Source organism: Vanellus vanellus (genome assembly GCF_965231255.1).
Source record: "Vanellus vanellus genome assembly, chromosome: 5".
In the NCBI taxonomy this organism is placed as follows: domain Eukaryota; kingdom Metazoa; phylum Chordata; class Aves; order Charadriiformes; family Charadriidae; genus Vanellus; species Vanellus vanellus.
Window position 1 is genome coordinate 48,888,316 of NC_138910.1, and position 13,154 is coordinate 48,901,469.

Below are 13,154 nucleotides of genomic sequence, written 5' to 3' on the forward strand. Positions count from 1 at the left end.
CCTATCTTAAAAGGAAAATTATGGTCTTTAATTAGCTAGCATTTGTGAAATGCTTGGGGATCTTGGGGATCAGGTATTACTGAAGTATAAAATGTTATAATTAAAAAAATTATTCTGTTCTCATTTTGTTTTTACCCTAGCTGTAATTAGACGGGGAGGTTTCCCACTCAGTATGCACACTGACATCTGTTCTTGGGTATAAAGCTTCTGGGATTTGGCATATTTTCATCTGCTAAATGACGAGACAGAATAGCAATCCAGTTTACAGCTCATGAATTTTCCATAGTTTATCTCTCCAGACTCCTGGAGATGACTTGCATATTACATGTGACTGTACATTATGAAAGCTTCTCAAATACATTTGATAAAAGATATGCTACCCTGAGCCCAGGCCAAATTCTTCTCTGAGTTAACGCCTTTAAAATGCATGACAGTAAAAAGTATTTCCTCATTGTTGTCTACTCACACAGCTCAAAGATGTGCAGCGAGAAAACCACAGCATCTGCCTTTCTGTGAGCAAGTGCAAAGCTCTCAAGCAGAGCTTAACAAACGAATATATTGATAATAGAGTCTGATTCACATTTGACCTCTAGAAGTACTGTTGATTTAGTATTATATTCTCAGCTGAGATATCTATAGACTTGTGAAATGCTGTTTTAGTGATGCTCTGGATGAATCCGGTCTCCTCATGGTAGTTAAACAATTGCCCCATTACACTTCAGTGCAACTAGTGTGTGCCCAGAGAGCGTGAATTGATATTGAAGTTGCCTTCAATAAGCTTTCTTGAAGGGAGAAGCAGTTTAGCAGAAGACTAAACTTAATGTTACATATCATCTTCAACATTTCAAATCTGATCAAGTTTAATGTTGGTTTAAACAGTTTTAAGATTCAGCCCAAAAATTTTTAACTATCCTGTGATCAACCGAGTGGCAAAGTATTAAACATCCTTACGCACAACTTGCGTAAGCAAAACTTAACTATGTTAAAGCAATTTCACAGCAAGTGACAGATGTGTACAAGCTCAATGAACAGTATTTAAGTCTAAAATGCATAACTTCCAGCTACTGTGAATCTCCAGCATGTCGGCACAATCCATATTCATTGCAACTCATCAACTCCATACTAAACATATGAGGCACAATAACGTATGGCATGCTGCCCATTCCCGGTCAACTGAATTAGCATTATAAAACCAACAAAACAGGAGAAAATACCTTAGAAGGTCACATATGGTATATAGCCTTGCTGAAATTATTATTCGGAGGCGAGGAAATTGGGTTAGCTGTTCCATACTATCTGACACAGCTGTGCCAAGGATCTGCAAACTGGTGCTCTTGCATGTTTTAGGAAGTTGGTTCTATCACTGGACAGTATTTACTGAAGTGATATGCATTTTAGTGCCTGCTTGTGTAGGTTTATGGTTCATCCTGGAATTGTATATCAATAGCATCCTATATAGGCCACCAGGATTCACAGTAAGAGGTGAACTGGAGCGGGAAGATATGGCCCTGAAGGCTGAGCCATACGAATCCCATGGTGTCTCAATGTGTCTTGTAGAAGGCGGTGTCCTATTTGAAGAATGTTTCAGGTGGTTCTTCCTTCTTGAAAAATGTTGGAGAATATTTCTAGTAGACTTCAATCCCATGATACCTACTACATGTGCAATCAGTGGTCTTTAACGTAGCCTCCATGGAAAATTCAAAGGGTCTAAGTGTGTCTCCATGGGGATGCTGATTTTGAGAAGGGGCTAACAAGTGACATGTGGGCGAGAGCAGCCAGCAGTGCTATGCATTTTGATGGGCCGATGAAAACAGATGGGGACATGCGTGCCTGTAGGCACACCGTGCTTGCCTGCAGATGGACGTGTGCTCCACCTCCTCTGCAACTTCTGCTGGAGCCTCCTGCCACCTTCTGCTCCCAAATTTCTGCGACTGGCGAGGGGCAGCCCCGGGGTCCCCTCCTGGGCAGGGCAGGAAGGCGGCTGGAGGATGGGAGGGAGAGGAGAGGAGAGGAGGGTAGGGGAGGAGCAGGGTCCGGAGGAACCCTCCCGTCGCCAGGGCCCGACCTTCTTTTGGCGGCGGCGGGTGAGAGGCGGCGCCTGCGGGAGGAAGCGGGCGCGGAGCGCGGGGCCGGGCCGGGCAGGGCTGGGCGGCGGCGGCGGCGGCGGGGCTCCCCGGCAGCGCTCCCCGGCAGCGCCCCGCGCAGCTGCCCCGCGCCGCCGGCAGCATGGGCGGCTCTTCCTCCAGCCTGCTGGACGAGAGCAAGTGCACCTACATCCGAGGTAGGGCTCGGCACGGGGGAGGCGAAGCGGCCGGCTGCCTCCCGAGAGTTTTCCTGAGAGCACCGGCCGGGGGAAAACGCTTTTGCATCAGCGCTTGTGCTTTGTGGTGGGAAAACTCGCAGAAAAGCACCCGGGGGGGAAAGGGGAGGAAATCCTGAGCCCCCGCGGCCCGGCAGGGTCCCGAGTGGGGCCAGAGCCGGGCGCGGTGCAGCGGCCAGCCGGGAGCCCCAGGCACCGGCCGCGGCTCGGGAGCCGGTGGGATCAGCGGGGTTTGGGCACACCGCTGGGCTGGTTTGGAGAGGGGCAGTGTCCGATGGGGTTTTGTGCAGACGGTTTTTTAAACGGCAATGCTTTAAAAATTCTCGATGAGTGAGTTACAACATACCTAAGGATAGACGGTAAAAACTTTCAGAAATGTGGAGAGGTGCGACCTGAAACTGTGTGACAGCAAGGTCCCAATTCTCCAGCACTGGAAGCGGAAACTTTTAAGGCACTAGATTTCGCCAAGGTAGAGCACATCAAGACCATAAGGCCTGATATTTTTGCAAAGCCCATTGAAGGCAGTGGAAAAACTGCTAGGTGGGTATTTAGGTGAAGTATTCAAACTTGTGTAAGAACAATTTTTTATCCCATTAAAATGTTAGGGAAGAGAAAACAAAAAAAATCTCACTAAATTTATGTGTATTACTATTAAACTACGAAGGAAAAGAGCATAATTCTGTATTTTGTGAGGTGTTTTTGCTATATGAGTAGTTAAAAGATGAAATACGTCTTGTGCTTTCCTGTGTACCTGTGCTCCTTATTGGTAAGGTAGCAGGTAAAGTATTTACAAAGCAAATTTAAAGACTGGAGATTTACAAGTGAAATAAAAGTTTGCATGTGAAAGAAAGCCCTACTCCAGTATATTATATATTATGCATCAGAAGCCTGCGAGAGTCCTTGCTGCTGTGAACTGGGAGATCAAACTCGGCGTTGATGATTCAGACCGTAGGGTGACTCCTGGGTGGTGCCCGCAACTGAGCTTGTCCTTTTATTCTGTTGCTTTAGGATTTTTTTGTGGTGTAGAGGGAGTGCAAATGTTGAACCGCTCCTCTGTTAGGACTCTTTTGAAATCACAGTGGATCTTTCAAGAGATTCCCATAGTGGGAAAGACGTCCAAATGTTAAATGGCTTCAACCCAAAAAGCAATCGTCAAAGCTGCAGGCCTCACATGCAGAGATTTTTCTACAATGTCCCTTCAGTATTGTCATTTCCTACTGCCCTGTTGAGGATGGTTTCAGGTCCCATCAGAGCCATGAGCGTGCAATCCCCATGGTTTTCTTTTTTTCTTTTACGCTCATCCCCATGCCGCAGCCAAAATTGCACTTCCACAGCTCATCATCTAACGTTTTCTGGTCCCTGACTGAGGGCAGTTGTGAGCATCTGAAAAGGCTGATGTCTAATTACTGCAAAAAAAAAAAGTAGGAGATTCAGGGAGCTTATTAGCTTCTTCACAGCTGAGCAAGAGGAAATCGTGCAGGTCTTTGCCCTGAACATCATCTAGAATGGGGAACTCATGCTGGAGGATTAGGAAATCCATATTTGTTTGGACACGTGTGAAACTGGACTGGATATATGTATCTGAGACTTCCATGTAGCAAAAAGGGTGAGCTTGCCTTGCTGAGAGCTGTGCAGCTCTTCAGACACATCTCTTGTTTGCGTATCACATCTTTGCAGAGGCAGGTGATAAGGCAAAATCATTGTGAAGAAAGGAATGAAAACATTGTGCTTATCCCCTGGCTCAAGTCTGCCATTCTTGCTGTGAGTGAGGATCCCCCACTCTAAACTGTTCCTTTGAAAAATAATTAATGGAGGCACTTTGTACAGAGGCTGCCCGTAAATTAGTACTTCCAAGAAGGAAAAGGAATCGGCAAGAGTGTCTTAAATTGAAATAGAGTGTGGTCCAGCCAGCTTGCCAAACCCACTGCTTACGTTGAGGCTGGAGTCTGCAAGATTCAAACCTTGCTTATCTGTCTTACATGTCTTTCTCTGATGCATTTCCAGAGTGAGTGCCGTAGTGAGCTCTCCTCATTCGATGAGGAAGTGGGCTGAATCACTGATTCTGTAGATTGAAAAAGCAGCATGTTTTTTAGCCGGCTTTGTAAAGGTTAGATTTTACAGGGCAGCTGGGAGTTTGTTTTTTTTTTCCTCCAAAGATGATGCAGGGAGGTCTTTAGTAAAAAAGGAAGGGAGTTACCTGCTTTTTGTCAGTAGAATTGCCAATCCATAGTGCTTGAATGGGTCAGCTCTGGTGAGGGAGGTCATGAGACAGCAGGCTTGAGGATGCTGCCACGCACATCTTATTCAGAGACTGCAGCTAGTGACATTCTCCAAACTTGGCACATTTTGGGATGCTCACTCATATATTTGCAGACTCAAGGCAGGAAATCCTGAGTATTGCTTCAAGTGAGTTTGGTCTAGATCATCTCTAGTGCTCACTCCCAACCAGCGTTTTGGTAAACAAATTTGTACTTGCAATCTGTATGTCCTGGTTTTGGCACTAGATTTTTGCATCTCCCTTAGCATAGTTTGGCAGTTACTCGTGCCGCCCTCTTCTTGTCTTTGCAGCAGAAACTTGCTGTGATTAAACACTGGCATCCTTTGAGTTAGTTCCTGCCACGCTAACCGCAACCTGCAGCAGAGAGAATTATTTGGGTGGGATGTCAGCTCTGCAGCATGCTGGGCTGCTCCCTGCAAGGGGCGGTTGGTCAGAATTGTGTGGGGCAGAGTTAAACATGACTGCCTGAATGTGTGGCAGGATTGCTGCATGGTTGTTCTCATAATGGTGTAATTTAATTTCTTGTTGCCATAATCATAATTTAATTTGTCTGAAGCCATGTCCCTGTGTTGTAAAGCCTTGTAGTTTATTTAGACAACATTTCAGCTAAAACACAATGTAACAAATGGAAATGAAGGACTGAGAGCTAAAGGGGTGGATGCATTTTTCCACAATAAACTGGTACAGTTTCTTCATCAACATACGTACAAATCTACAAGTTTCTAATTTCCAAAAGTCTGTTTGCTCACATTGTTTGAGGGATGAGAGGAGAACAAAACAAGGACAAAAATTATGTGACGTGTAAAATTATGTAAAAAAAATGTAAAAACATATGCATAGGTGTCTGCATAAACCAGCGAGAACATGGCCCTCAGCACAGGCAGCCTCAGGTACAACCTGGGAGACACTTTGATGAATGAGTGCGAGCCTCGTCAGACCAGTTGGAGAAATTAATCCTGGAGAAAATCATGAAGATTTTGCAGAGTCTATGCAGAGTCTTGGTTACTGAATGCAAAGGCCGTGATTTCCACCTAAACCGACTTCTGTGCTCTTAAGGAAGAAGTGGTAGTACTGAACCAGCCAAATTGCAAATCGTTTAGTTGTGTGTATACTTTTACGTGGGGCAGTATCTTGACTCATACCTGAAAGATAATATCATTTTTGACATGGTAAAGTGCATTTCCTGTGGAAAATAATGCCTAAGAAGAGAATATATCGTGCCAATGTGTAATTTTTCAAGTGGTCTTCGCTAGTCTGTTAACAGTACGATACACGTGAGTGTGTTTGAAATTGCAAGGGCAGGGATCATCCTTGTGAAGTTTGAATCAGGGACAGGTACTTCACAAGTTGCCTAAAGACTCATTCAGGGATGGCAATGTTTTGCAAAACAATTTTTATGCTTGGAAAACTTCTGTGTGAAGAAAATATATACATATATGTATATAGCATGAAGTTACGTTTCACAAGCCATCGCAAAATCTTTTGTCTTTTTCAAGTAGAAATTAATGAAAATTTGTCATTATTGTGGGATGAAATTGGGAATAAAATGTCAAGACACAATTTTCCTTTCTCCTACCTGAAGGAAATGAATGTCATAGTAAAATAATGGAATAATGAGAGTCAGCAGGGATTCCTGTGAGCACTGGGGACAGCTTGTGTCCACTGGTAAAACAATGGGCCAATGGTAGAGGATATTTAGGGGAGAGTAGGAGGCCATGTAGGGCCAGCAAGGAGAGTGGGGCAGAAAGCCAGACCACATGCACTGCAGCATGACTAGTCTTGAAACCTTAGCAGTTTCAAAGGTGTCTTCTGTTCTATGTAGCACAAGCTTGTTTTTCTAACTGTACCTATGGAAAAATATTATTTTCTATTTTTTTAAGATCCTTAAGATATTTTAAATATGCACACACTATAAGCAGTAAAATTATTTAAAGCCCTCTGAAATTAAAAGAAAACCTTATAGTAATTCCTTTGTGTTTTGGACTAAGCCTTTAAAAAAGAAGGAAACGCTTGTGGAGGAGATAATCCTACTGTGTACTATTTTGGTGGGACTACATGGGAGTTATTCAGGATGCAAGCGAAATAGATGGAGTTAAAAAAATGGCAGTAATAACTAGGAGACTGGGAGTTGATCATGTGAAAAGAGTTTATTAAAAAAATTCATGCTTTCTGTTTGATGAGGCATGGGCTAAACTTCTGGTGGGAGGTGTTCGTTGCATGATTTGTCTAATGATATTTAATGAGTTACACACCACAGGGAACGGTGTAGGGCGTTAGCGGGGAGGTATGGACTCAGGGTGCAATCATGAAATTGGGGAAAAAGATGAAAGTGTGTGTTAAAACAACTTAGTAGTATGCCCTGAGAGACTGTGCCAGAGGTTTCAAGATTGCTGATAGAAAGTGTTTGCCTTGGGTCTCTAATATTAGACAAGAAACAATCAAGGAAGCAGATCTCACAGTGGGGAGAAGAGAGAAGTGGCCCTGAGAGTCTTTAGTGATTTTCCATTTCTGCAATCTCAGCAGCAGCAGTAGAGGACCAAGCTCTTGTGTGGTCTGTTGGGACCAATTTTTTTAAATTTGGAGAGGTGGAGAGATTTCAAGCACTCAATGCCAGTAGTTTCAACAGGTACGTCTTCAAAAGAATTTAGCATACAAAAACCTGAACTTCTCTGAAGGTTGTTTTTTTATTAAAGGTGCAGTGTGCTTCACCATGTCCAGTCTACCCATTGCTACAACCGTAAAACTGTCCAGAGGATGAGGCTCTGTAGTCATTTGCTTTTTTTTTTTGTTGTTGTTGTTGTTGTTTTAATACAGTTTTTCTTCCTTTTTTTCCCTTCTTTTCTATCTCTTTTCCTGCCCAGACAGATGGGACAGCCCAGTCAAGGGATGCAGTGATGGTGCTGGGACCCTGTGGCACCCAGTGATGCACCCTGTGTGTTTCCTCATTGTTCAGGACTTTTTTCGAAGCAGATCCTCCAGCCTTTCTTCTTTTCATTTAGCAGTGAAAGCTATTACTTAACGTCTGTAAGAAATTTATTTCTAGTCATTTGTTTTGTCCATGAATTTCAGTATGGTACTAATTAAGACAGGGTTCTTTTGCACTGGGATAAAAAACTTTAGATGTGTTCCTACAAGATGCAGCATACTTAGAAAAAGCAGATAGACTCCTGTTCTGTCAAGTTTTAGAGACTGAAGAGGAGCCTGGTTTACCCTTTACTTAAAAGACAAGACAAGGAAATCAGTCGCAAGCTTTACAGGAAACGGTCTGAACAAATACCATTGGTTGTGTGGAGTTAAGTCCCACCGACTCGGAGGGAGATAACCCAAGTGCCTGATACAGCTCTGGAGTGAAATTCTCACCAGCAGCCAGCCAGTGTGTACATAGCCATGAGCAGGGATGCTAGAGGATGGAAGAATAACTTGGAATTATTTGTGGAAAAGTTGGCCTTTTTTGGATAGGCACTCAGACTGAATATTGGATTTTCTGCTTTAAACTGTTGCATAGACCTTCTGGTTTTAATTTAGTGTACGACTGCAAGTATAACAGAGTTTTGTAAAAAATCTGGCTGCACTTACTGCCTTTCTCTCAGCCTGTTACAAGCTATGTCTTGCTGTGTTTTGGAAATCCTCTCTTTTGTTTTCCACAGGTGAGCATGGCTGTAGCATCATACAGAGCAGGAGTGTGGTGTCTTTCTGGACTTACCAGCATCTACTTCATAGCTCTTAGAGGGAGCTTTTCATTTTCACATTCTGAGGTTTATGCTAAAAGCTGATATGATTTTTCTGTGATTCCCAAAATCTAAGGAAGAGGCAGAGTAATATTTTCTTTTACACATACTTGTTGAATCCAGAATTCACGATTATGGGTTAACACTTAGCAAGTACTATCTAGTCCAATCCAAATAGGCATAAATACCATGGAATGAAAAAATGAAGTGAAATGGGTAGGAAATTCAAATTTCAATGTGGATATGAGTTTGTAGTCTTCATTATATTCATCTTACTAAGTGTCCAAGTTCTTGAAGACCTTAAGATTTTGAAGAAAAATCATTTTGGCTTTACTTGCTTTCTGGGAAGTTTTAGTCCTCAGGGAGGTTGTTGCTGTTGGAGCCAGTGGCAGATTTTCATCTCATAGTTTTAATAAATAGTGTTTGTCTGTGTTGGAAAGAAGATGCAGCTTCTCCGTGGTTCTTTAATTCAGGGGGCTGGGGGCTTTATCTTAGCTTTAGACTAAATGCAAGCAAAAGGCATCCATGGACGTGATTGATGGGAAAGGTATTTGCCACCCAACTTGAAGAGAATTTACTGTACTTGGTAACTTCCAGATTTCAGCTTTGGGAGATTAAGGTAGGAGATAGATATCTTCTCTATTCAGTTTGCATTGCTCATATATCCCCATTTATTAACTTCTTTCAAAAGTACCACGAGCGATTTTGGAAGTTTACAGTCACGTCTTGCAACAGGCATGGTTAAGAATTGCCCTAATCAAAGCGGGAGGTACGATTTTGTTCTTCAGTTTGTCAATAAAAGGATTGTTCTTGATCACATCCCACTTACCTTCTGTAAGTTGAGGTTTTCATAAACCCAGAAATCTGAATTGTTCATTTTGTGGCACAGCTCCTTTTTCTGCCAAAGCGGCTGGGAAGCTAGGTTAAGCTCCTTGCCCATTCAGCAGGATCATCTCAATCATCTCCCTTACACCGAAGCAAACTGTATTGCTTGCACAAGAACTAACCTTAAAGATCATGGGCTACGTAACACTTGCTACAGAGCCTGGGTTTGAAAACTGAAAGGTGGTTTCTTTCTGGGAAGGAAGGTCTTTTTCTGGTAGTATGAGTGAAGGGAAACCAACTGCTGGGTGGTAGGGGAAGGCGTGTGACATTCTTTATGCTTTTCTTCTGTCTGTGTAGAAGGAACTATATACAATGTTGAATTAAGCATGGGAATCAATGGTAAGAGCTGCTTCTCAATAGAAAAAGAAATGCTCATGTTTGCTCAAAAAAAACTGTAATTGAGGGGCAAACTGCAAGTGTGGAGTCTGATGCTCTTTTGTACTTGATATTTTCAGAAATCTTGGAAGATTGGAGGTTCTTTAATTAGTGCATCTTGGCCACAAATTATAAGCCAGCCTTTGCATCTGATAGAAATTTTATTGATATTAAAGGGAGAAAAAGCAAGCTCTGAGATAATTAAAACAGCTGTGTTGTTGATGCCTTTGGGCAGTAGCAGTTGGAAAGCCAGTGTCTAGATCGGGAAGTATGATACTCATAAGCAATGTGGTCATGGCTGCTTCTAAAGTACAGCAGTATTTCTTTGTACAGCTTTTTCCTTTGCATATAATAAACATGCTGTTCTCTTTGCATATAAAGAACAATTAAAAGTGGCTTCAAGTTTTTGAACATGCATGCGAGCATTTTAGTTGCTTTTGCAGTTAAAGGGCAGTGATGAAACGAGGCCAGCTCTTACATAAAAGCAAGATTAAAGCTTGTGGAAATGGCTCAAACTTGTGTGAAGAAAGGGTTAGCTTGTTTCCGTTTTCTAAAAACTTTATCCTGTACTTTTTAAATTAGTTTTACATATTAAAAAAAGTTTGATGCTGATTCTGTACTTGATAGGCATAACCTAAGATGTTGGTGAATTAGTTTCTCCAGGTATTTATTTATTTATCTTCCCAGGAACGAGCCATGATCTGTCCTTCAGAATAAATTCTGCTTTTGAGATTCATGCAAAGTGAGCATGTGAGCTGATCTTCAAGTTGTTTTTTCTCTGTGTTATTGCTTAAACGGTGAACATGGTGCATCCTCCCCTTTATGGTTTCTGGCCAGGCGGCATGCGGAGAAAAGCCATCCACATAAGTGCCTGGCCCGTTTTCGGACTCTCCACTGACAACACCAGCAGCAGTGATGCCTTTTCAAATGGTAGTGGACTTGTAAGGAGATCATTGGTAATGGCGTAAGACCATCAGCTCATAGCTTCCAAAAAATGCTGCTGTTTTTTCAAGGTTCATTCTGTATTGTGCTTCTGAGGTCAATGCCTGTTTTGACCATGGCTCTCGTGGTCAACTTGCAGAAAAGGTCATCTACGCCTGAATTGCAGGTTGGGTAGGAGACGTGTTGGTTGTCACAAAGAGCATTCATGGTACAAACAGTCTAAGGCAATCCTTGTTCCTGGTTGTTTACTCTTTAAGGAGGCAAACAGGCAACCTTTGCTAAAGGTTCAGAGAAACAAAGGTGTGGGACCAGGGAGTGCCAGGACTAGGAGAAGCAGCCTGTGCCTATCCCCAGAGCAGTGTCAGGCCTCTGCAGCAGTTCCATCTGCACCGTGCTATTGTGTCCCAGCCAGGCAGAGTTAATGGCTGCGATACGTGCTAGGGACCAGCTGGACCTTTAAGCGCTCGTAATCACTAAATACTTTCACAGCCAATCTTAGGAAAAAATGTCTACAACTTCTTCATATTATAAAAACATCTGGGATTTCCCATGAAGGTTTATGTTCCCCAGGTCAAGGTAGCTGCAGGTTTTGCGGAGCTCAAAAGCCAGCTCTGTCCATGCATACCATTTCTAAAGATCCCCTGCTCGCTGCCTGGGTTGGCTTATTCACTGGAGTATTGCCTTCCTGGATTTACTACTGGTTTTTAGTTCTGTGTTCTTGGCATCCCAGCTAAAAACATTGGCCTTGTGCTGTATCTGGAAACCTGCTGCCTGCCAAGGAGCTTTTCCTCACTATTTTCAGGGGTATACGGGCATCGTTGCTTCAAATTTACAGAAGATGCCACCACCATCCTACTTCTCAGCATCCAGCTCATCCCCATCCTTTCAGTTAGCACTCTTCCACAGCCCCTCTCATTGTTACTTTAGGAAGGAATTTTTAAAACTTTGTGACATTTTCCTTGCTCTACGTGAAACCACAGTTGCTATTTGTGCTGTGATTCTCTGGAGAGCTTTTTCGTGATGTTGATAACTGAAGACCTGATTCTTGAAGCAGCATTGAGAACGTTAAATATCTTAGATGAACGTTATCTAAAGACCAAACTGCTTTTATTGAATGTAATACCCAGCATCCTTGCATATTTTCACTTGATATTCCATGTATTGTAGCGGTCACACTGGAGGAAATGCAAGATTTCATAATCCCCATGCAAAGATTTAATGGCAGGGTCTGTGCACAGGAAAAAAAAAAGCTTTTTTGCTCATAGGAGTATTCTGTAAAGTAATATCATTGTCTGTAGTTTAGTCTGCCAGACACTTTCCACTGTTTTCAGTTGCAAATGAGGCTTTGCCAGTCTTCAGCTGTTCAGACTGAAGTTTCTGTGCTGAGCGTCTGCCTCAAATTGCATTTTTGAGAAGAACTGCAGCTAAAATGGATGAGGTGGGTGGGGGCCTTTTTTTGAGAATGAAGCTAAAGAAAGCGTGTTTTTCCTCTCTTTGGATGTTCTGTTGAGCAGCTCAAGCATATTCTGCAAGAGGAGGGAAGGAGTTGGGAGCCATAGAGCTGGAATAAGGGAAACCAGAGGTGAGTGGGAAGGGTTTCTAACTACTGCCAGTGTTCACCTGTTGAAATAAACCCCTTTGTTTCCACATTCGCCCTCTGTGCAGTCTGGCAAATAGCTCTGAAACCCACAGCTGTTCACTCCTGTAGACAAAGGTGATGCCACAAAGCAAACACAACTTTCTGCTGTATAAGCTTGCCGTGTTAGCTGAAAAGGTCCACGAATCTGAAGCTCAAGGGAGACCAGGATGAAAAAGCAGCTTTTTGGTATATTTTTTCTATTGGCTTCATTCAGTAGGAAGCCTCAGATTTGTTGTTTCATTTTTTTTTTTTTTTCCCCTTCTGAGATTTCCTGTACACCTGCCAAGCTAAAAAGTGCAGTGCAGACATCAATCAACTGGCCTTCCCGCTGAGATACTGTGATACAGGTGGTGGTATTTGTTTCATATATGAGGAGTTATGGCTATTAATTTGGGCCTTGACAAACCCAGTGCTTAATTTTTCAGGCAATTGGCCATTTTAATGCTCTCCCCAGATTTGCAGACGGGTTCTTGCTCTGTTCAATTGTGGCTGCAGGCGCTCAGCACTTCTGCAAATCAAAAGAAGGAGGCAGAATCCACCTAGGAGCTTTTGTCATAAGTCCATTTTGTCCAACTTTACATTTTGTAGCAGACACAGAGACAGGATCTGATTCTTTGGGGTGGCATTTACCTGTCTTAAATATAAATCAAGTCCCTGCTATTTCCAGCTCACCACGCTACAGACTTTCAGAGCTCCACCATAAATGGGGCAGGTACCATACTAGGTTGATCAGAAGACACTATTTTTAGATGTGATTGTAAAGAAAAGTAAATTTAACCACTGCTGCTTGTGCTCCATTGGTGTTTGCTCTCAGCCCGGAAGCAGCAGCAAAAGTACTGACCCAACAAGTGTTTGAGGTTATTGACAGTTTGTGAGCATGGCTAGAGAGAAGTATCCAGATATCATGGTTGCGTTTGATATGTCTGCAAGGAGTAGCCCCCAAATCATCCCAATTGTCAGCTGATCTAAGTTGATGGTGGGTTTTAT

At 42.8% G+C, this 13,154-nt stretch overlaps 1 protein-coding gene across 1 annotated transcript in view; it reads left to right on the top strand.

Moving 5' to 3' along the window:
• The first annotated feature begins 2,194 nt into the window (after window positions 1–2,194).
• Window positions 2,195–13,154, top strand: part of NIBAN1 (niban apoptosis regulator 1) — a 76,442-nt gene continuing 65,482 nt past the window's right edge. The window contains exon 1 of the mRNA XM_082484263.1: window positions 2,195–2,281. Within this exon, the coding sequence (XP_082340389.1) occupies window positions 2,227–2,281 (55 nt within the window). The 5' untranslated portion in view covers window positions 2,195–2,226. The remainder of the gene's footprint in view (window positions 2,282–13,154) is intronic.